The following is a 24,873-nucleotide window of genomic DNA, read 5'->3' as shown; positions in this document are numbered from 1 at the left end:
TTTACTTCTACATTCAAATGATGATGAAAGATGTTATCGAATTTTTGCTTAATATAATATTCTATTCATTTTTCTATAGAAGTTAATGGATTATTTCGTTCCGATAAATAAAATTTCTAATATTTCGCTTATTGTACAAATCATTTATTCTAAATTTTAATTAAGATTAAGCTCAATCTTTGCCATTAGAATTAAGTAGAGTCAATTATTTTACAAAATTTTATGCGAAACTTTAATTAAGATATATAAATCTTCTATCGTAACATCCAGTTTTTATTTTCAATCAATCTTAAATTAATTAATCTTAATTCAGATTTCGGACAGAAATAAGACAAGAAAAATATGCGGCATTTAAGAAATTTAATTTATCAAATGGCAACGAATAATGGAAATACAAACGATCATATAATTATATATTTGTATTTCCATTATTATATTCGATTATATTATATATACGAATTAATTATATAAACGAATATATAATTATCAACGGAAGATCTTTCAAACGATACCAACAAAATAATTATTCGTCAAATTATCGATTCGTCGATATCTCTATAAATTATTTATTCGTTGATAATTTCTTGATACACAAAGGTGTAACAGACGAATGCTTGTGACTGATAAATAATTTAAACGACGTTAGAACAAAATGATGAAGGACTCTGAAGGTAATAACTTTATAGGAAAAAATAATTAATAATCCTAAATAATCTAAAGATCCCTAAATAAGTTTTTATCACAGTAATAATTTGTAAAGCAACTCAAATCACTGTTTCAACTTTATTACATGAACATACTATGTCAACAACATTATTCTACTCCAATCTATGATCCAAACTATCGAACTACCCCGAGTGAATTGGAAATTTCATCGGGATATCGCTTCGCTGACAAGCCGAAATATTCGGTAGAACTGTCGAACAGACTCTGAATTTCGAGCGCGTGACTACCACTGGACCAAGGGTGAAGCGTATTTTCTTTTTCGTTTCTCGCCGACCAATTTATCAGAACCAACTCGAAACGAGTCTAGATTTCGCGTCACGTGCCGAAATCCTTCAGCAACGCAGAAGTTTCACTGCGTGTGCCACGGCAAGAAGAACAAAATGGTTCTCGAGGGAGTCTAGTGGCTATACAACGAAAGTCGATTAAATACGACGGACGAATTAATTTCGACTAAGTTGCGAGTAATATTAGACCAGCCTAATGGAGACAATGTTTCATCGTTTCTATTATTGCAATAACGTACTGACGAATGGACTGCGAGTTTTTATGTAATTTCATATTTTCCTAAACGTAGCTAAGAAAATAGAATTTATGTCTATAGATATTTGTTCCACTCGCTAAATATTATAACGAATGATTTTTCTTAGTTATTTTATGTATTTTTTATATTATATGCATTCTCTACATTTTTATAATCTTACATTTCGTATAAGTAAATAAATATCCATGCAAAATAGCGATGAACAAGAACATTCATACTTTTAGCGTAGAATATGATCTTTCGTTAAACTCTTTTGCAAAAGCACGAGCTTCAGTGGTTGAAAATAGCTGTGGTATCAACTTTAGCCCTTAAAACAGTCATATAGAATTTGAGCCTATTTGAACCACGACGTGGCTTTGAGAAGTGGAGAACGATAATTTGTTGAAGATGGATAATGAAAAACGACAGGACCTATGAAACGATCAAAGATATTATTGTGGATTACGATACGATTAGTATCGTTGTTATGCTATTACATTGGGTGATTGGGTATGATTTAGTTATTATGCTGTTACACATTATTATGCACTGGCTGGCCCGTGTTTATGCGACGTCAAAACAAATCTCGATGTGACCAACTATTGGCCCCTTAATGACAAATTCAAGTGGGCGTTTTAAGCACCGGCCCGACTTATTCAATGCAACTCTCCCTCTTTGCTGCTCTATTGAGCGTTATAAATCGTTACCAAAATTGACTGACAACGTCCAGCGATGGAATAAGTTAGGGCAATTAAAATTAATGCCGACAATAGGACCGTGGTTGAACACTGAAGATTAAGATCTTTTGTTACTTTGTTGCGATTCTGAGATTCTTTAATTGATGTCTGCGAAGATTTTATTGTAGCAGTGAATTCTGATCGTTTTCGATAACAATAGACGATGACGAGCAGAATGTTTATGCATTCATCAATGGAAAATCTAAATATGCAAAGATATACAGAGCATATTTAATATACAGGGATATACAAAATATTCAAAGTAAAATACTGTTTATATAATAATACTTAAAGAATGAAACAAATCTTCATTTAGGTTACATTTTGTTAGTTTCGTTTAGAAAAATTTGAATTTGTATAAACATTCATAGTCTAATGATAATAAGATCTATCGTTAGTACAATCTTTTTAATGTACTCTTTATTTCTATTGTTGCAGCTAAATCAGGATGCACAGTCGGTTGCCGTGGAAGTAAGTATTTGATCTTAAACATTTTTTATCCCTTTGCCTTATAACGTACAATCAAAATCTACGATATATTTATATCATTTTATCATTTGATAATTACAATTCAACAAATACAGACTTCGTGTGTGATGATGCTCAGTTTCAACTCTAACTGCAATTTTAACTTTTCGAAATGATTATATTACATACAATTATTTTGCATATATTTCGATATTTTGATTTCGAGATTTAATTTGCATTCGATGTTACAATATGTTAATGCATGAAAAATCTTCCAAAAGATCGTAAACGGGCAGACGGTTAATTCGAAAAGCCACGACACTTGTAGTTTGTTTAACAACGCTTCTTTGTCTTTTTAAATAGTGCACCCAAAAAAGGCGTATCAGGAAGGGCATACGTATGTATACAACTTAGAGGGTACATCGGTGACGTCTGTCACTGGCGCGCAAGGAGATGCAACTCTTAAACTGGCAGCCACCGTAGAATTGTCTGTGAAACCGGATTGTGTGCATCAACTGCGGTTGAAGAACGTCCAAATCAACGGAGCGGTACTATTTTAACTTTCTTTTTTCTCTATTTCTGCATTCTAATCTGACGTCAATTTTTCCATACATATAAATAAGGTGATACCAATAGCTACCTTCTTATCGATTTCGATGCCTTAACATAAACATAGTTTCGTGTATCACACTTTGTAGACGCTTGATGCATTTTTGAAATTTGAAGATGATAGAATGCACAGAGTACATGTAATATACAAAAATATGATACACCTATCAGCAGAATATTCATTATAATTTTTAATAAGTAATATGAATCCCTATTTAATTTCTTCTTTTTTACTTGCTCTACTTATTCTTTTACTTCTTTACCTACTCTATCTGCAAAGTCATAAATTTTCAATGATGTCCGCAATCCACATATAACATACAAAATAGATATGTACTTACATTTGCTGACGATGTGAAATACATTTTTCAGCCACCGTCGACACCAGACGTTGAACAATTTCCGATTCAATTCAATTACCACGATGGCCATATTGACACTCAGCTCTGCACCGACTCAGCTGACTCCCAAGCATCTCTTAATATCAAGAGAGCAGCTGTTTCCATGTTTCAATCGGCTGTTATGCAGGATAACGGTGTAACCACGCGTCACGAGGTTCGTGAAACCTGAAATAATATTATTCAACATGATTCATAGCTAATTTCCTTTCTCAACAATAACCTTATATAACCTTTAGAAATTTAGTGAATTTTCTAATATAAACTTAATTTTATAGGAACAAAAATATTAATCACAGGTCCAAAGTACTATACTTTATATAAAATATTTTTATTTGCTAATGTTCAGTTATAATCAAATGGCCGACTACAATTTAGGATAACAGACATAAATAGTCTTCATTGTTTACACTATGGGATATGTAATAGAAGTGGATATCTCAAAAATCTAGAATCTAATCAAAATCCTTTGTATTTGCTTATAACAATGATGAAATTAATATAATAAATTTCAAATTGCAATAACTTTGAAACTAATATATTCTTTAACGCTTAAGATTTTTAGAATTTTAGAGTTTTCCTGTAATGAATTGAAGAATGTATCGACTGCATTCAAAAGCATAGAATACAATTTAAATAAAAGCTGCAGTTTCATTTTATACATACATCAATGCACAAAAATACACAAGATTAATACGACTAAATGCATCATCTTGATCTATTTAATTTTCCAAAAATATTGCTAAAATATTCTTTTCTATCTATAACTGTTTTAAAGATATCGCTAGTTCTAGTTATATGGAACACTTAGTATGTACATGAAAGATGAGTCTTTCGTCAATGTTTAGTGCATACTCGCCTACGGCAATAGAGAGAAGAAAGTATAAATTTGATATATGAAGATTAGCAATTTCTATAGTATATATTTTTTATGCTGAGAGTAGTTATTCGTTGTTCTTATCGAATATAACCTCAGTTTGTAAAATGATATATTTTTGCGCATCATCTATCTTCTAAACTTCCTTTCGTCGGCCACTGTACATAAACCAAACATTATCATAATCACATCAATCATCTTTTCAGACTGACGTGATGGGAACCTGTCCAACAGAGTTTAACTTCCGCAAGGAAGGTGACTCTCTGATCGTGAATAAGAATAGAAATCTTGCTATGTGTGCATTCCGGGAGAACGTGGACCAGGCACTCGTATCTGGCAGCATGGACACAGCGGCTGGTTGGAAATCTTCTCCAGTGCTCGGTTCGCAACAATCGATCGAGCAACGTTTCAAACGCGGTATTTTAACCAAGGCTGTATCCAAAGAAGTGTACAACCTCGTTCCATTCAGCCATGGAAGTGCCGGTGCCAAGACTATTGTAGAAACTACATTAACATTAAAGAACGAAAAGAGTGACAATCCCACCGCAGAAGTATCCCAGCCAAAGTCTATCATATTCGAAGCTCCACACCCAGTATTGAAATCCTCTCCGGAAGCCATTAACAATGCGTTGAAAGCTGCCAAAACTGAAGTAGCCTCACGGCGTACCGTGAGACCAGAAGCAGCTGCGAAATTCGCTGATCTTGTGAAGGTTCTCAGGTTAAGCAACAAGAATGACATCCTTTCTGTGTATCGGAAGGTTCGTTCCGACAAAAATGATCAGAAACTATTACTGGATGCTCTGTTCCAAACTGGAAGCGGTGAAGCAGCTGAAGTTGGAGTAGAACTAATGAAGAGCAAAGATCTCTCAACTGTCCAGACTCTTCTCTTCTATGCCAGTCTAACTATCATTCGCCATGTTCATCTGCCATCAGTGTCAGCCATAACGACTCTTCTGGACCAGCCTAACCTACCCCGACTTGGCTACCTTGGAGTTGGTCAAGTAATCGGCAAGTACTGCCAAGTACACTCCTGTGACAATGTACCAGAAGTGAAGCAGGCGGTGCACAAGATTCGTGAGAAAGTAGGTAACGGCAAAACCAAGACCAGGGAACAGGAGAACATCGTCGTCTCTGCTCTTAAAGCTCTAGGTAACACTCAGTTCCTTGATGACGCTACCTTGCAGAAATTGGCCAATATCGGTGCTGATAAGAACGTACGAAATCGTGTACGAGTCGCTGCTATTGAAGCTTTGCCAACCAGGTGCACGATGAAATGGAAGAATATCCTGTTTAAGGTGCTAGCTGATCGAGAGGAAGACAGTGAAATTAGGATCAAGTCTTATTTGTCTATGGTCGCCTGTCCTTGTCCACACACAGCCAGTCTTCTGAAAGAGGTGCTGGATAAGGAGACTGTCAATCAGGTAGGATCTTTCATCCAAAGTCACTTGAGAAACCTGAGAGCCTCGACAGATCCTAGCAAACTGAATGCCAAGAATCACCTTGGACTGATCAAGCCTCGAACAAAATTCCCGGAAGACTTCAGGAAATTCTCCTTCAACAACGAATTATCTTATAAGATGGACTCGCTTGGTATCGGTTCTACCCTTGAGAACAATGTTATATACAGTCAAAATAGTTTTGTGCCACGTTCCACAAACTTAAACATGACAATGGAGCTCTTCGGACGCAACTTCAATTTTCTTGAATTGAATACACGTGTGGAGAATTTAGACAGAGTGATTGAGCACTACTTTGGACCCAAGGGAAAAGTCTGGGAGGTCTTGGACGACTTGAACACTGAAAGTACCAGTACCGCTACCTCGCTTGGTAAATATATTAAGGAACGGTATGAGAAAATTAGACCTAAACGTGATGTGAAACAGGCAGAATTGGATAAATTCGCGAAGAATGTGCACTTGAGAAACAACGAGGTCGATCAGGAATTAGATGTAGACTTATCTGCCAAATTGTTTGGTGTCGAACTCGCGCACTTGAGCTATCAAGGTGATACCCACAAGCTGAATCCTAAAGCCATCATCGACAAAATCTTCGACAGCCTCGAGAAAGGCTTCGGCGTTGTCAAAGACTTAGACTACGACTTTGAGAATTGTCTCCAGTTTCTCGACAGTGATTTAGTGTATCCCACCGCTTTGGGAAGCGCATTAAGTCTTGGTCTGACTGGAACAAGCGCACTTCGTTTGAAGACTGGTGGAAAACTAGATCTCAAAGCTATTTTGAATGATCCGAAGAACGCCGAATTTAAACTCCTTACTGAAGCAAGTGTTTCTGTCAACATCGTCGGAAATATGCTTGTAAAAGCACCTGGAGCCGAATCTGGAATGAAGATCGTTACCACTCTTCATTCAGCTACCAGCAATGAATTAATTGCCTCCGTATTAGACGGGCACGGCATTGATATCCACTATAGCATTCCTGAGAAGACGCAGGAGATCATCAACGTGGAGAGCGAGGTCCTACTCTCCTCTGGAGCCAAAGGAAGTGAATATGTAGCTCCTAAATTCGCAAAGGGCAAGGAACACTCCGGTTGCTTCGAACAACTAGCCAGTATTCTTGGTATAACCATCTGCGGAAAAGTATCATATCCTTATCAAGATCTAGGTACCGTTATCCAAAAGCCTCTATTCCCCCTAAGCGGACCAGCCAAATTTGCAATCACCTTGAATAATCCACAAATCAACAAATATCACTTCAAACTTGACCTCAATATCAAAGACGAGAAGAAACGTTCCTTCGAACTTTTGCTGGACAATGAAAGTAGCGGGTCTAACAAGCGTCTAGCGTTGATCCTCGAAACAGGTGTCGAACCTAACAGGTACATCAAAGCAGCTTTGGACACGCCTATTAAGAAAGCTTCCGTGGAAGCTGTACTTAAGAATACTCCAAAGGAACGTACTGTGAGTGTCACTATTCTTCACGATCAGGTAGAGTACTACGGTGTTATAGGGGTAATAGCTAGTGGAAGCAAATACAAGCCTGTATTGGAGTACAAGGTACCCGAGCATGTCGTAAAACTTGCTGGCCCAGGGAAGCTGACACCATACAAATACAATCTGGAAGGCACGATAGATGTTTCTGATTACGAAGGTGGTCAAAAGTACGTGTTCGAAAAGGTAGCTTTCGTTATTGGTGGTGCAAAAGTAATTGTTGTTGATGGTAATCTCGCATGGACACCTACCAGCATTAACGTGGACACGGTTATCAGTCAAGAATCAAACAGGAACATAGTATTCAAATTGGATGGCAAGAAAAGCAACGACGACTACAAGCTCTCAGTTTCTGCCATTCCAAACGATCCGAACAGTGCATTCAACCTGAACTGGGAGTTCAACAGAGAACCGAATGAAATGGGACAAAAGCTCGTGTTCATTTACGGACCTGATCCAAAGTCTGAAACCAATCGCTTGTCTTTAACACAGAAAGTTGTTTACAAATTAGATCCCAAGGATCTCCTTTGGTCTGTATACAGCGAGCTCACGTACCCGGTGATCAATCTCAAATTGAAGTACGATGGAAAGCTAACCCGCAAATCGGTCAATACTGACATCGAAGTGAAATATAAGTTGTTCAAGTATGGGACCGAATTATCTGCCAAGAGAGACACGGAGAAACCTGGTGACTATGAAGTTGAACTGGAAGTTGAATTTATGGAAAACAGCATCGAAGTGAAAGGCAAGCGCATCATTCTGGATGGACACAAGAGCCAATTCACCAATTCTCTCGAAATGAAACCAGGTGGCAAATACAGCGCCGATGGGATGGTGATCCATGATATTGGCAAGAACAACGTGAACCTACAACTGGATGGCCACTTAAATCTGAATGGAGTGAAGGTGAAAGTTGACACTGGTCTGGAGGCTAATCCTCAACTTCTTAACTCTGTCATCGAAATGAAAGTCGATGGTGCGACCTACATCAACTTCCAATTGAAGACCAAACATAGTCCAAATCCAAGTGGTACACTGAGTGTTAACTTGAAGAACTATTTAACAGCTAATGGTCATTACTCTTATAAAGGTGGTCAAGGAGACGCAAACCTGAACGTGGATATTCCTAAGATCAACCGAAAAATCAAGGCTACCGGTACTTTAACTGTTTCTGGATCTCAACATGTAGGCAATCTCGAGCTTTTGTACGATGCTGAGAAGGATCCTAGCAAACGTCTCAAAGTTTCTACTGTATCTGATATCACAAAGACGTCCGTAGACACGAAGAACGTGATAGAGTTCTTGAAATACAAGTTGGAAGCTAACGCCAAAGGTCAGTTGCAAGGCACCCTACAGGATGGCCAGTTACAACTAGAAGCTGACGTTACTTTACCCAATGGTCGACACCTCGTGTACAAAGGAAAACGTAACAGCGCGAAGAAGGAGAACAAATATGATATACGCGTGTCGAGTGAATTGGCAGATTACGAACAAAAGGGTGGACCATCGAGGAAATTCATTTACGATACTAACATACAAGATCTTGATCTGGTGGCGATAACGTTCAAAGGCAACGCTAACTTGAAGTACATCAATAAGGACGGAAAGGATGTGCGATTAACATGGAGTGGAAAGAACGTGGAACAAGCGGATAAGGGAAAGCTGAGAGAATTGAGCATAAACTTGGACGGAGCGAATATTCCGAAGAAGCTACAAGTTCAGCTTGGCTGCGTTCATGATGCCAATACTGGAACGTACAACGTCGAGTCGTCTGTCGGAGATGATTTCTCGTTGGCGGTAAGAAATTTCCTGAATTTTTTTCCAATTCTAAAGGCTATTTTGAACAAATTTGAAAGCTAAATATGCGAGTTCTTTCAAATTAAAAGAATTAATAAAGCTACCCATCTAGGGCACTTAATAAGAGTAACTATATTTAAGTAGATATTTTTAATAACTTTTCAACTACTAAATAACATTAAAAATCAGAAAATCAACAAAATTGTAGTTATCAATAATATTAATTGAGATTAATTTCCAATTTTATAGAGCAAGGTAAATCTAAGACACGGAAACAATGTCGATAAACCATACAGAGCGGACTGTGATCTGGAAATGAAATTGCCTAGCGAAAAGCTCCAAAACCTGAAGCTCGAGCTGTCCTCAAGTATGTTGGACTCTGATGAGGCGGATATCATGAAAGCTACAGACAACATAAAGCTAACATACAACAACGATCACAAGATCGAATTAAATTCAGAAATCGAGCTGAAAGGATTAAATAAGGACATGGAAGGTCCCAGCGAAGGTCAAGGAAGACTTACTTTGGACATTGTGAATCTCCCTCGTATACAATTATCGAGCAACTATAAGTACAATCCAACGCCAGAGAAGAAGACAGCTATGGTGAATTTAGATGGCCAGTTTGGAGAGAAGGCAATTTCGTTTAGATCTGATAACGAATACCTTCCTACAGTCGCTATCGTCAACATCAAGGCTAAAGCCAACTTACTCCATGAGAAATTGCGCAACGTTGATTTGCAACTCGCTTACAAGGTATTTTACGATTTAAGTATTTTTATTTTGGCTTTGATTCTTTAACCTTCTCGTAATCCTCGGATCGTTATATGTTATATGAAATATGAAAGGAATATTTCTCAGGATGGGATAAAATATATGAGAAATATATGTGTAAAAGACGTAAATAAAAAATTATGTTGTGCTATTCACAACTTCTAATATAGTGGACTAGAAAATAAGAAAGAATTACTTGGTCACACAAAACAGGCCTCAAAATGAAAAAAATCTGACTAAAGTTTGGAAAACAATGCTAATATAGAAAACTCGACAAAATTTGATAAATTTACTAGCAGGATACTTGTTCATCTAATTTCTTATTTCGTGTGATTTTACAGAGACTGAAAGAAGAAAACAAGCTAACAATCGACAGTAAAGCAGTTGCTGACGGTAACAAATATACTCTGAATGGTGAAATGCAGTATTTGGACACGAGCAGTCTGTTCCATGTAACATCTGCATGTCCGAATGGAAAAACCGAGATATTCTCCAAATTCCAAAAGCTAAATGAGAAGGAATACAAAGGTGACTCGAGCATCGATATATATGAATAGTATTCTTCTAAAAAGATCACTGCAATTTTGTTTTACAACTTCTCACTCCACTGTTTATAGCATTTAGTATTGTACTTTTGTTAGAACAGTTAACTAATAAGATTTGCTGAAGAACTGGTTAACAATTACAAGAATGTATTCAATACTTTTAATTTAAATCTAAAATGGAGGAAAGATAATATTATTAGACTGTGATATATGTATAAAGTGAGCAATTTCAATTTTCCACGTCTTTTTTCTTTCTGATAAATATTTTTATCTTTTCGTAGATCATTTTATATGTTGTTTTAAAATTGAGAATTTTTGTTTGAATTGATTACAAATGGCCAAATTTTTGTATCATGTCACAGGTGAATGGATAGTGGACACTCCTAAAGGATTCGCGAAGGCTGATGCGCATGTGGATCTCGAAAGCATCGACAATTTCGTGATTAACGCGAACTTTGATAGCGACAAAATCAAACACCGCAAGATCCATGCTGAAATCGCCAACAAACCAACACCAAAGAACGGCAAGCTCATCACCATGGCTGTGACCAGCGATGGCAAGAACATCGTAACTGGAAGGTATTTCCCTCAAATTTTTTTTATGATCTTTATGAATAGACTGTGGATATTTAAGCAAATTTATATTTTTCCGAACGTAACTAACGAAATGAAACGTAATGAAATAGATACTTATTCCGCGTATTAAATATAATTACGTGTGTTTTAATTCCTATATTTTCTCATTCGTTTTCCATATTTTTATAAATGGAATTAAAAGATGTAAAAATAAATCTACTCTATGCTTTTCTACATTGCACATATAGAATACATATGGAATTTTATTTTTACATATATAAATGTGTCTGTATTTTAGACATCGGTGAAATACAATTCCCTAAAAATTGGCCATTTTATATATGTATCCTAAAATTTTTCATAAATGCATAAGAAGAAAATCCGCAGTTTATTTATCAATTTAATACAATGTACCCAATCAGGATGTAAATATAGGTACATGTTGTATTATATATCCAGCACAAACTACAAGCGTCGCGATGAGGATGGAAAGATCGTGGTGGAGGGCAATGGAAGCATGAAGGTCGGCGATGATACAAGGAGCTCCTCCTTCAAATATACTCGTCAACAATTGAGTCAAGAAAAAGATGGAGAAGTTGGCGTGGCAATAGTGTTGAACGTGAATTTCGAGCCATCTGCCATCGTGGGTGAACTAAAACTATCGAACAAAGAGCTGCACGTGTTCAATAGCTACTGCGAGCAGAACAAGGACTGCGCTCAGTTCAAACTTCAATCGATTATGAACGTAGAACGTGAGTAATGTTTCCATAGCCTTAAACGTCGTTTAGATTAGGCAGGTTACTTGACTTCAGATCGTATCGATTCAACATCAAGTTTAGGTTCGTATCAACAGGTCGAATTATCCGATTTAGAATCGGAGTTCGAGTTCAAGCAACCAAATTGGAATGACTATTGCAGTGAGAAAAAGAATTCTCAAAATTGTTAGAAAACGAGTTAAAAGAAATACTCAACTTAGGTCAATCTTAGATTTCGTTGAAAAAGTTAGTGGCAAAAAATCCTGTAAAAAATCAATTCAAAATGTCTAGAATAATTTCATGATTTATTTTTATTTATTTTAACTATTAATCTAATAATACTTATTGCAATTACTAATTTAGATAAAATCGTATCAGAATCGTATAAGAATTTTCAATGAGATTTTCAATGAAACTTCGAATGCTTTATTTTCAGAGAAAAAATTACTAAAACATCAAGTAACGGTAGAAGTCGATCTGAAGAAGTTCAACGTACCTGTAGAATTCGGTCTGAAGACCAGGACGGAGTTGAAAAACCCGATATTCGACCACAAAACGAATCTCTATCTCCATTCTTCAAAGGACAAGACCGAATACACTTATCAATTATACATTCATCCCAAAGAAGCTGGTAAAAACGAGGAATAATTATTGAAATAATTTCAAACGTTAATGGAACTAATACGTTAATATTATTTATGATTGCAGCTTCCATTGTATCTTTGCCTTCCCGTGAAGTAGCTGCCATTTTCACATACGATCTACCTAAGACCAAACAGACCGCGTCATACAAGGTCGACGCGTCTCTTTATCTGGACAGAAAGAACAAACCATCTGATAAGACCAGTTTGTCTGTCAATGGAGACATTAATATCGACAAGAACAGCATGTCCCTTAATGGGGAAACAAAATTCTCGTATCCAACGCAGTCCAAGGTAAAATTAATATGATACATAATGACGAACAGTCACATTTCATTTGTATCTGTATAACTTCGATTCGAAACGCAACATCCTTTATAGAAAATCCAGAATAATCTTTCAAAATGTACACGATGATTCGTACTGTGAATGAAAAATTTTCAATGGAAAATTTAAATTAACTCGCGACCCAGTTACACTTTATCTAAAAATAAAAAAAGGGAAAAGTAAAAATTTCGTAGTGAAAAATGTACAATACAAATGTCGAATATTTTGTGTATTCTCATTTGCAGGACATGGTAGTGAAAGGAAATGTGCACTGTAACAAGGAGCAACAACTATTGAACGCTAATTTGGACATAGACGTGTTCGCCAAGAAAAGTCAGAAGATCACGATTGCGGTGAATGTGCAAAACCAAGAACTTCCAGAAGGCAAAAACCTGACCAGTTCGGTCGAAGTGAATAGCCGTGGCCAGCAATTGAAGCTCGATCTGAAATCTCATTTGACAATATCTACCAAACAAATAGGATTCGGCAATTTCTTCACCTACAATGACGTGAAACAAAAACCAAAAACTTTGGGTGCTCTTTTCTCTGCTGATACAAGCCATGTTTATCTGTTTGTCACTTTACCTGACAAAGAACTGATCAAGGATGACTGGAAGCTGGATATCTCCAAGAACAAGCAAAAAATATACAGAGAACTGTCTCTTTTAGGCGAGGCTCCTCGCGTTATGAGTTACGAGGCCAATAACTTGAACCCATTCAAGTTTGAAGCATACTTCAAAGGTAAGCTTGATATTTTGACACGAACAGTGCCTGACCCGATAGCTACCTCGCTCGAGTTACTTCGAACCGTAACTTAAAGTACGCGAGGCAAGCAAACCAGTCAGGATGCCCTGCAGTTGCATACACGTTTTCAAGTCGTTTCAGATTTACAGAACGCAAAATTATCGAACTCATAAAAATTTGTCAAAAAATTTATGTCGACGTTAGAAAGTTCATCTCAATGTGTGTTCATTTTGAATGCATTAATTTCAGGTAACCCTAAGGTCAAATTTAGCGTCAACGGACAAGTTGTTCTTGGTCAATTGGCGGAGATCCATGGGAATGCTATCATAAATGGGGCGAAGAAGGAGCTATTCCACGGTTTGGTTCATTTGGACGAGAAACAATTCCTGAAACCCGATTTTGGTTTCAACAAAGAAAATGTTGCCGAGTTAGTGGTAAGTAAACTTGATTGTCCAGCGATAAATTGAGTTAGGGCAATTTACTAGAGTTCGATAATGACGATAGGGATCTTTATTATATTATTGTGATTCTGCGATTCTTTGATCAAGTAATGTTTGCGTTCTTCGTAAGAGCGAATTGTTGTCTCTACAGAGATAAATGACAAGTAAACACCACTGATGTTTATGCATTTAAATATGAAGAAATGCGCAAAATGCGTATAACATACAAAAATATAGAAAATATCCTAAGAAAAGACACTAGCTATTAAATTTGATGGATAAAACAAATCGCTGCTTACGTGTTTCATTTCTCTAGAAATAAGAATTTCCATTAACATCCATAGTCTGATCATCATTAAATTGTTAATACGATCGATCACACATCGTAAAATTATCCCATAAATGTTCGCTATCTACGTTGATTTGACTTTTTACAGGAAATTAATAAAAATAAGATTCTCGAGCTTGTAAAGAAATTAAAAGACGTCGACGACTACGCATTGAACCAAGTGAAAGCAGAAGGCACAGACTTCATCGAACATCTGAAGAAGGCGCAACCAAATATGAAGCCACTTTTAGATTATTATCAAACAGAACTGAACAAAATAAAGGACGAACTCAATGCTGACGAGAGCATCAAAGAAATCCAGGCTACCTTGTGAGTATTCTTACGAGATTCTATTTCCTATAGTGACATTTAACATGAGCCAAAGGATATTGCGCATAAAATAGACACTTAATCGTATTCTGTACTAACTTGTGATGATACAGAAACTATTGGAAAAATATAATTTAAATATATTTTAAATATAGTTAAATATAGTTTAGATTACGTGAAGTCATTTAAACAGTATCACGGTAATCGTTATCAAATAATTTTTCCCTTCTTTTAAACTTACCGATGTTCTTTAATAAATGTGTAATATATGTAGAGAAAAGTTAGTTTAGACTATTTTGAATGAGATATCTTGTATATTGAAATTGATAACAGTGAAACTTTCATTAGGTGGACAAAATTATTTACTAGTAAAAATATATATAAAACAAATTGAAATGATACTATTGTGTTTGTCTAGTCCATACCAAGCGAAGTATTTGTTTATTTAGAAAACATTATAAACTATGTATTATATAGTATTATATTACCTACTATGTAATATATACTACAATAGTCACCAAACAGTGCTAGTATACTCTATGAATAAAATTAAGAAAAGAGTAAAGTTAAGAAAAGAGTACACTAAGCATAGACTCATAAATGCTTAAATATAAAAAATTATAATAAAAATACGAATATAACAACGGATTGGTTTTTGGTTTTGGTTAAAACATAAAGATGAATCGGCGATATTTAGTTCCATTTCAGGATATTGCCTTGTAAATACAGAATTTATTATATTACAAATTTCTTATTGATTTCCTATAATTTTATCGAACATATTACAAATTCTTTATGTTAATTCTTATCTAGTAAACTTTGGAATTACTTTTGAAACTTCCCAATTGATCTTCCATAAGTGATAATTTGTTTAACCATTATATCGAAAAAAAATATAATTCACTGTTATTTCGTATTTCTATTATAACATTTTAACAAAGCATTCGTGAGCTTATGTTTACATGACATCTTTTTCATATTTTCACTCATAGAATATGCTGGTACCATTTCGCTGCAATATCCTGGGACATCGTGTATGTACATATATACATTATAGTATTCTATATTAGAATCTATATAGATCTATATTATGTATAAAGATAACGTCCATATTAGAATATTAGGAAACTTTTAACTAAAAATAGGTCAAAACCAGAGTTTGAAACTCGAAACTGAACTTAAAGCTCAAAATCTGGAACGTTTATTTCTTTCTTCCTTACTTTCTAAACTGTTAAATTTTTATCAAAAAATTCTTTATTGGAAAAATTATAGTAATTAAAATAAGTCTAAAGTCTCAAAACACGAACTTAATTGCATCGTTATTAGTTGAACAGAACTAAATTCATATAATTACAACATTCACCTAAGTTATTTATAAAGATTGTCATTTACCTGAGTCTCGAATCACAAAAATAGTAGAAAGTTTCGTGTTTCGAAAATTTATCCCTAATTAGTGCTAGGATCTATCAAACCAAAATGACTGGTATGAGACTTTTTATCTTTGCAATTACTATAAACATGCGAGTGTTTTTAACGATATCAAAATGCTTGCTTTCCTTGCGACAGAAATATGATTACACGCATTAGGGAATTTTCATTATACTGCTTTAATTCCAATCAACTACTATATGATATATTTAAATAGATATTAAAGATCGATAGTTCCAATGTTAGAATAAGAAGGCAAATTAAGGATTACGTGAAATGTTTAAAAACGTTCATTCTCTTCAAGGAACAAATACTTTGGCGTCCTTGTGACAGCTATCACGGAGATGATGAAAGAAATTGCGAAAGGTCTGAATAAACTTCAAGAACAATTAACCAACATAACGGCCAACCTAAAGGAAGCCATTAAGTCGATTTGTCCTAAATTGAAACAATCATACGAAAAGATATTCCATCAAGCTATGGATATCCTCGAGACCTTGGCAAAACTCGCCAATATTTATCTTAACGCGGTTCTTGACTTGATAAATCAGCATCAAAAGGAAATAAATGATACCATAGGTTTAGTCTCTGGAATAGTTCAAGACTCCGCGAAGGTTGTATTGATAGCATTGGAACAGGCCAAACGAAGCGTCGAAGAATTCTATACTTTGCTGATGAACGAACTGAAGGCCCTGCCTGTTTACGAAGTGCTGAAGGAGAAATTGGAAGATCTGAAGAACTTTGAGATACCGCAAACTATTCTGGTTCCGATCGAAGAGCTGTGCAGGGTCACAAAGAGTATTCTACCTACTGCGGAATTACAGCATCTTGTCGACAGCATTTGCCAGTATGTTTTCAAGCATATCAAACGAGAGAAGGTATGTTTCCTCGAGCATACATATGCAAATTTGATAGATTTGATATTCAGAAGAAATCGCATCTATTAAGTCGTCCAATAAGTTTACACTCTTCTAGACCGTTGATCTTCTAGATCTAGACTGTTGTCGTTATCTATGAATACGTAATTAGATTAATTCATAACGTAAATTCCATGTTATAATAATAATCTCATGAAACCAATGAAAGTATTAATTTTGACAAATCAAAGAAGAATTGGCAAAACTGTTACAGGTCGACGAGGCGAACGAACTGAAGAAGATCTACTCGCAACTCTCGTCCGCAATTCAATCAGTTCTGACTCTGTTGCAAAAACAGTCTTCGTGGGGCAACTTGTTCTCTTTCGTTCAAGTCCAACCACTCGATTTCACTCTTTTGTCCAGACTCCCAGGCATTTCCGCCATCCAATCCTCTGTTGTGAATCTCTTACGTAACAGAGAGCTACCAACGCCTTTGGATCTGTATCGCGCTTACAGGTAAATAACTTGATAAACGATCTTGTAAAACGTTTAAATGTCTCGCTCTATTCTTTCTATATCGTCCACATTGGAAGGATGGAAACAACGCTCATACTTGAGAGTTAAAACAGCATTTTTTGACAACTGTAATTTGAAAATTGACACGGACAAATAGAATTACAAAAATGTTCGTTTGTCATTTAGGCCGACCGCTCATCTAAAAGATCTCATACCACCCTTCAGCAAATCAGGAGTCGTCACTCATGGAGGACACTTCTTCACGTTTGATGGACGTCATTTGAGCTTGCCGGGTACCTGCACTTATGTTCTAGCACAAGATATGCAGGATGGAAATTTCTCTGTCATAGCAAACTTCAATGAAGGAAATCTGGTCAGCATCACGGTTACCGAGCTGAAAGAGAGCATCACCCTCAAGAGCAATGGAAACGTAAGTGAGAAAATTTTCTTCTGACAAATGATTCGTAATTTATGGTAATATATGAAATCGTTTGCAAAAAGGAAAGTTGAGCGAAATTGCTTAAAAATATCTAAAATTAGAGTTGAACTGTTATTAGCTAATAGCCTAAAATTCAAAGAGTTCCACTTTTATCCAATTTCTTCGTAAGGTTAATTTTCTCCTTTTAATTTCCTTTTGAGTTTATAGTCGAATCATATTAAAAGTATCAATTAATAATAAATCTGTATTATCTGTGACATTTGAATACAAGCGTGACTGTTCATTCAGATCCTGATGAACAACAAACCGGCCGAGTTCCCAACGAGCACGAAGAATCTGCACGCTTATCTCTTCCCACCATTCAGCAACATCAAGTCCGATTATGGTGTCCGAGTTACATGCTCCAACAAATCACCTATGATTTGCGTCGTCCATGTTTCTGGCTTCTACTTGGGTAAACTCCGTGGAATCCTTGGCGATGGCAACAACGAGCCATACGATGATTTTACTCTGCCCTCCGGAAAGGTATGTGTCTTGTATCACGAAGTCTCTAAAGAGCTTCTGAGTTCGTGGAAATGGATACTCGTGGAAACCGTACGGGCACCAAAGCTCACGCTCCAACCGGAGTATCGTTCGATCTTTAAAGGGTAACGCTTCCATTCGTGAGGTACATTTTCGAAAAGAGTTAACGAGATACAGATTTTTTCGCACTGGAATTACCGACGATTAGGCTACAAAATTTGTGTAAAAAAAGCAACACGAAGGATACACTTTCGTTCATACGTATCAGGATAATTATTAAAATTTAAGTAAATCTGAGAAATCATTAGGAAATTACCAGAATCTTTAAAAATTATTATCTAGTTTGAAACTAATTTTTAAGAATTATTATGTAGTTAGTATGTAAAGAATATATATTCATTTTAAATAGAACGACAATAATCTGATCCATTTAGGACAGGATAAAATTAGATTTCTCTTCATTTATGTTTGTTTCGTGTGTGGATAATTAAATAATAGAAATAATTGTTCTATATATAATTCGAAAATACGAATCTTTTTTGTATTTTTAGATCACCGAAAGTGGATCAGAATTTGGAAACGCGTACAAGCTAAAGGGTGAATGCCCAGAAGCGACTGCAATGGACCACAAAAACCACGCTCCAATCTGTACCGACTACTTTACTAGCTCCAATTCGCCTTTGAAGTACGTACACGTTTTCTTTTTACATAAAAGAAGTTTATGCAAGCTCGTACCACTTCTATTATTTGCTAATTGGATACACATTCTTCTCGAAGTAATAACATTTAACGAAATAACACGAACAACTTTCTCATGGGTAAAACGTGATAACTCTACTTTCTGTTTGCAAGTTCCATTTTAAAGATAAACATACTTCGTGTGTGTGAACACAATCCTATATCACATAACTTGACGTTTCTACTTAGTATTAAGATAAGATATGTATCTTCCTTAGTTCATCGAACCTTTCAAAAATATTGATCGTCATAAAATTTGTTATCTTACTTTTTCACAAAATCCTTTTAATCGCTTATATCTTTGAACCTAACAAATTTGCATTAAGTTTCGGTGACGTTGCTCTCCTTTTTTGTCATGTGGCATAAAAATAAAAAATCTACGATATCTTTCCTCTATAGTTCAGTAACTTGACCTTGATTGTTAACATTAATTATCGTAATTTACAATTTCCTTGCAGTTATATCTAAAAACTCGTCTATACGTATTGAAAATATCGAACATAAAATTTTATATTTCTCTCACCGAGAAAATCAAAGTTTTCTTCTAATTTAATAAATAATCCCAAATTTTTCATCCATATTACAAATCACTCGTATTTATACTTTTTTATTTGAATAATATGATATTATTGTAATATCTAATCGAATATTAAATATGAATTAATGAATATTAAATTGAATATTAATTTCAAGTTTTTCTAATATTTGATAAAATATGATTATAGATCTTGCTTCAATATCGTCAATCCAGTACTGTATCGCGAAGCTTGCGATCATGCGACCGCCGTTAATACACCAAACGGAGCTTGCATAATTGCCACAGCTTATCACTATGCTTGTTACGAGCAAGGCGTCATGAGCACTCAGCTTCCAGCGTCTTGTGGTGAGTTCCCTCTAAAGCGTACCATTGACTCTAAACGTTCGAGATAAATGGAGCTAAGTATTTTCCTCCTATTTTCAGTGAATTGCAAGGTAGGAGCAAACGAAATCGAGGTAGGCGACACGTTCAGCGTGATAGTTCCGAAGAAAGAGGCTGACATTGTTTTCGTAGTCGAACAACAGACACCGAACGACAAAATCTACAAAGAGATGATTGTTCCTTTGATGTCTGAGGTCAGGGAGGAATTGAAACAACAAGGAATTACGTGAGTTGGATTTTCGATTTATCATAGAAACAAATCTTTGAAATCTCTTCTTCTGATTCATATGCATTTCCTAATTCATTGCATTATACACATAAAAACAACTGCATTTTTTCAAGTAATTTCACAGTTAAATAAATATAAAATATTGTAACAAGTTTAGAAACGATATAGCTACTTATAGTTAATTATGCAATAATAAGACTATAAAAGCAACACCGCGTAATAAAAATTACAAAATTGAAACTATACAAAAATTACCAAAGTTATATTATTCGATAAATATTAGACTGTTTTAGACAAAGGTTATTAAAAATATATATTGGATGCCGATATGTAATATAAAATCAAATTATATTTGTTACGCCACGAGGCTTACCACAGGCTGTATTTTCTAACCGTCGCTCGCGGTCCTACAATGTCGCAGGCAGACCGTCTTATCTGCCCGCCGGATCATATACAATGTATATGATTGTTACGAGAGCATTGTTGTCGCCAAGCAGCGAGCTCTAGAAACGTCGATTTTTGACCGTTACGTTTTTCACACAAAAAGAGGCATACGTGATCATAGTCTTTCAAATGAGACAAAGGAATAATCGAAGGGCGTTCAGATCCTTCTGACGAGTCAAACGTGACACTTCGACAAATCTGACGAGCAAACGAATTTATCTAGAGATATCGCAAAGTCGAGTCAAATTTCTGTAACATATTCATCATATTATTGTAAAATATATTATTCTATGTTAACCTGTTAATACAGTGTTACATTCATTAAACCACCTCTGTTATCTTAACCGAAACAGGGGAACGACTATTTCGCGGCGTCGATTAACATAATCGTAGCGAGAATTTACGCCTCTCGCTGACGCGTTTTCCTAGCGACCGCGTCTCTCCGCGAACGGTCGTAACAATATTATTAACATGTATTTTGTCTTTGAAGTGTAAAAATATGCGTACTTAAATCTTAATGTAGTAATGTCTCAAACAATTCAATCACAGTCTCAACTAAGGATTAAAAAGAAATTTAGAGAACACGCTTCTTGTCTCCTTTTGTGTAGATTTCACTATATTTGACCGATTTTTTCCAGATTAATGTTTACCATTTTCCTTACAATTAATTTTACAGAGATGTACACATTGGACTTATTGGATTCAGCGAGAATATGAAGTGGCCACAACACTATACGTTGAATGGCGACACCAACATTGACGGTGAGGTGAAGAACATGAAGTTCCACGAAAAGAAACCAGCAGTTACATGGCAGGTAATTCTACTTCTTTAAGGCATTATATAGGGAAACAGTAACTTTTCTCGGCACGATAAACGAAGATATTAGATAAACAAAGTTATTTGAAAAGTTCGTCACGAAACTTTAAGTGGAAGATTCGTAGCGTTGTCGGATAAAATGCTGTCGAACGCGTTGCTTGGAAAACTTGTTTCTAACTTTAAAGCAATATTTCAGAAATTAGTAATTAAACGTGCCGTTCGATGATATCTATTATACATTAATTTAAAGCTCGAAGCTAGTCGATTTTTTAAACTCCAAGTTAGTATTTTATTAACTATCATAACACAGCAAATTGTTTATTAGAACAAAACATAGATCCAAATAAAATTCCAGCATATTTCTTAAAGAGATGTAAACTTGGACGTAACGTAGGCAAAATATGTTCGTATAATGTTCGTAATATTAATACAGTTTTTGTACTGTATTAATATTACATAATACAATAAAAGTACAGATAAGTTGCTATTGATATAAAGGATTTAGATCGAGAGACACAAATGTAAAAAAGAACAAATAACCTGATCGACAAAAAGAAGTCACCTGTAACGATCAGGTAAAATAATTGTTTTGCATTATGATCAAGCTCTATTATTTTCATTGAAAGTTTTAGTAAAAATTCGCCTATTTCGTCTGCAATTTAATACATCCGATAAATGAGCTAAACGATCCAATTAAAATCAAGAGGTACCTTTTCAATAGATCAATTCCTCTTTGATCGAAGCATTTAGTTATTTATCAAAAACTTTATAATATCGTGAATATAATTTTTCATAGGCACCAAATACACAACAAAATATCATTAGCTATCAAAAAGGCTACGTTTTTCAAACGTCTCGAAGGAAATCGAATTATCCTTTCATTTACTCCACAAATGAACGCTTCGAATCTCATTAAAGAAACATGTGGCAGGAGTAGAGGCTGATGCAATGAACCGAACAGTAAAGATCATTCAAGAGTTCAATTACACTTCCGATCGACGTAATGATCGTTTTTTTACACGCCATTCACCGACATCATTAACTTTTTCTCTAGATGCGCGTGGAAATCACGTGGTCGGCGCCCCGCATGTTTTATACGATTCATTTTCAATAACAAGAAGTTGATTCACCGTTCAAAATTGATTTTCCTTGTTGTGACTTAAAATTGGATACGTCTACTAGCAGTTGCCTGAGTTATATAAAATACTATCGCTAAATCGATTGAAAAACAAGAAAATCTGCATGGATAAATACGACAGAAACTATTCGTAATACATAGTAGATCGTTGCTCGATGAATATTCTGTCTAGTAAATGAAGTCGAAGTCTATTAAACGCGTTTGCATTTGAAGAACGTATGAGCAATTTCAAAGCATATCGTTAACTATACAACATATGTATAGGAATGGTGACATGTCTTAACAATCGTGAACCTTAAGATATGTACAAAAATTAACAGTAAAAGTAATTTTTTTTTTTGGAACGAGGTTCCACATTATTTATTCTTATTTCATTTAATAGAAACAGTATTGATAATTAGAATAGAATATATACATATATGTAGTTAATTTTTGTAAATATCTTAAAATTGTTGATTTCTAAGACAATTTTCTACGTCTCTATAATAACAAGAAGTGTCAAAGTATAAAAACTACCCTAATTTCTTAGTTAGCAGTTTCTCAGTTAGAAATCCTCAAAACTCAGAGACTATTACCTAAATAATAAACGATAAACAACAATAATCAATTTCTATGTATTTTTTCGTTTCTGGTTTCTTGTTTTTTGATACACGTTAGCACGCTTCATAGGATGTCCCGACATTTTTGTAGCTGGCGTGATTTATGTGTAGTAAACAAGAAAATAACGATTTCTAGGAAGCAAAGACGGGCGATACGGAGAAGAGGCTTAATTATTTACGCCAGAAATTGGACGTCGAGCTGGGTACATTCAAGTTGACCGACGCTTACGAGACTGCGATTCGATATCCCTTCAGACCTGGTGCGGCCAAAGCTGTGATCGCAGTGATCGCGAACCCTTGTGAGAAGAGTCCTTTCCCTATTTCGGTAAGTAAGACTTTCTATGACGTTAAGTGCTAGTTTAACACGTTCGCTACACACATATAGTTGATGAATAGATAATCCATCATAAAATCGATCAGAAATTGAAAAATAATCCTCAATTATGATCATTAATCATTAGACTGTTTGCGAATAATTATGTAAATTTAAATTTCCTAATAATCAGATCGCGAATTTTTATGCGCTTATAAAAAATATGGAAGTAAAATATTATACAAAAGGTACATAATATGGCATGGTACAAGTGTATTGCTTCCTATGATACTTTTTAAATAAAACAAATTTTCTACTTTTTTAATTATATTCTCGAAGATATGTATTTGCATAAATATCTGCTAATAATCGTCAAGAAGAACGTACTTCGACTGTAGAATTTGATCGATTTGTGGAATTAAATAATATTTAAACCATGTTTTCTCTTTCAGTTGCAACATCTCAGGCTTTTGCTCGGTCACAAGATATATCGTGATTTGGGGCTCACCTACTACCATGTGTCGTATCCCGAAGAGCTGCTCGTCTCGGGCAAACCTCTAAAGAATATCGTCGGATACGACCAAGACAGCGTGTACACGTTCGCTGACAGCAAGAAGAAGCCTCTTACCGGAAACACCGACATGAAGAGCAATCTCTCACCGGCGATCAACGACGTCTGCGCTGACTTTGCGGTATCCGTAAGTGTTCAACAAGTGATCCTCATCTATTATTACATAGCTTGTGAGCGTTTCGAAAGACAGAAACACGTAGGAAGCTGAATGAATCGAACATTTACCTGATATCATATTGTAGTCTGGTGGTGCTGCGTTCAGTTCTAACAACTTCTTGGAAGCCAAGCCGAACCAGAAGAAACAATTCGTCCAAGTAGCGGCAAGAAGGGTCGTCGATGGACTCATTAATTTAGAACTCCAGAAAGATTGCTCATGTAACTACCAGTATGGTATGGTCGGTCGCCCTCAGTGCAAGATCATAGGCCGCAAGGAAGTTCCGGTGAGGAAAGCGATTTTATAGAGTTCTATAAATAGAAAAACAGAAGTTATTATTAACCTCAGTGTTTGACTTTGCTTCGAACTTTTAATTTTTACGTTTCAACTTCGTTTTTCAACTTTTTTAGTAAATGTAAGAAGTTTTTCACGCGTTTACTACCATGCGAGTTTTATATATTTTGCCTTCAGAGCAACGATAGATCGAAATATACTACAAATTAATATTTAATTTTTGCAAAATGTTATATTGTATCCGTGCACCTTTAGTCTGGTAAAGTAATCTAAGTCATTCGTATTGTTCGAGTCATTTTTTAGTCGACGAAATGTATCATGTAATCATATGGTTTCTTTTTAAGGAATATTTTCGCTT

The 24,873-nt window shown here is 35.4% G+C and overlaps 2 protein-coding genes across 2 annotated transcripts in view; one reads left to right on the top strand and one right to left on the bottom strand.

Annotated features, from left to right (window-relative positions):
• Positions 1 to 3,534, bottom strand: part of jeb (low-density lipoprotein receptor domain-containing jelly belly protein) — a 106,777-nt gene extending 103,243 nt beyond the window's left edge. Inside the window, exon 1 of the mRNA XM_033346751.2 lies at positions 3,402 to 3,534. The gene's annotated coding sequence lies outside the window, so the exon portion shown is untranslated. The remainder of the gene's footprint in view (positions 1 to 3,401) is intronic.
• apolpp (retinoid- and fatty-acid binding glycoprotein apolipophorin) overlaps positions 1 to 24,873 on the top strand; it is a 46,685-nt gene that overhangs the window by 20,996 nt on the left and 816 nt on the right. The window contains exons 2-25 of the mRNA XM_033346903.2: positions 2,422 to 2,454; positions 2,815 to 2,999; positions 3,433 to 3,615; positions 4,542 to 9,077; positions 9,327 to 9,833; positions 10,193 to 10,379; positions 10,759 to 10,975; positions 11,432 to 11,724; positions 12,164 to 12,358; positions 12,436 to 12,662; positions 12,941 to 13,436; positions 13,689 to 13,873; positions 14,317 to 14,537; positions 16,270 to 16,843; positions 17,097 to 17,338; positions 17,525 to 17,768; positions 18,066 to 18,302; positions 18,851 to 18,984; positions 19,763 to 19,920; positions 19,999 to 20,182; positions 21,306 to 21,444; positions 23,320 to 23,508; positions 23,949 to 24,194; positions 24,310 to 24,507. Coding sequence (XP_033202794.2) covers positions 2,422 to 2,454; positions 2,815 to 2,999; positions 3,433 to 3,615; positions 4,542 to 9,077; positions 9,327 to 9,833; positions 10,193 to 10,379; positions 10,759 to 10,975; positions 11,432 to 11,724; positions 12,164 to 12,358; positions 12,436 to 12,662; positions 12,941 to 13,436; positions 13,689 to 13,873; positions 14,317 to 14,537; positions 16,270 to 16,843; positions 17,097 to 17,338; positions 17,525 to 17,768; positions 18,066 to 18,302; positions 18,851 to 18,984; positions 19,763 to 19,920; positions 19,999 to 20,182; positions 21,306 to 21,444; positions 23,320 to 23,508; positions 23,949 to 24,194; positions 24,310 to 24,507 — 10,010 coding nt within the window. The remainder of the gene's footprint in view (positions 1 to 2,421; positions 2,455 to 2,814; positions 3,000 to 3,432; positions 3,616 to 4,541; positions 9,078 to 9,326; positions 9,834 to 10,192; positions 10,380 to 10,758; positions 10,976 to 11,431; positions 11,725 to 12,163; positions 12,359 to 12,435; positions 12,663 to 12,940; positions 13,437 to 13,688; positions 13,874 to 14,316; positions 14,538 to 16,269; positions 16,844 to 17,096; positions 17,339 to 17,524; positions 17,769 to 18,065; positions 18,303 to 18,850; positions 18,985 to 19,762; positions 19,921 to 19,998; positions 20,183 to 21,305; positions 21,445 to 23,319; positions 23,509 to 23,948; positions 24,195 to 24,309; positions 24,508 to 24,873) is intronic.

The sequence above is a fragment of the Bombus vancouverensis genome, chromosome 13 (assembly GCF_051014615.1).
Source record: "Bombus vancouverensis nearcticus chromosome 13, iyBomVanc1_principal, whole genome shotgun sequence".
NCBI classification, from domain to species: domain Eukaryota; kingdom Metazoa; phylum Arthropoda; class Insecta; order Hymenoptera; family Apidae; genus Bombus; species Bombus vancouverensis.
This window is presented reverse-complemented; position numbering and strand designations above follow the sequence as displayed.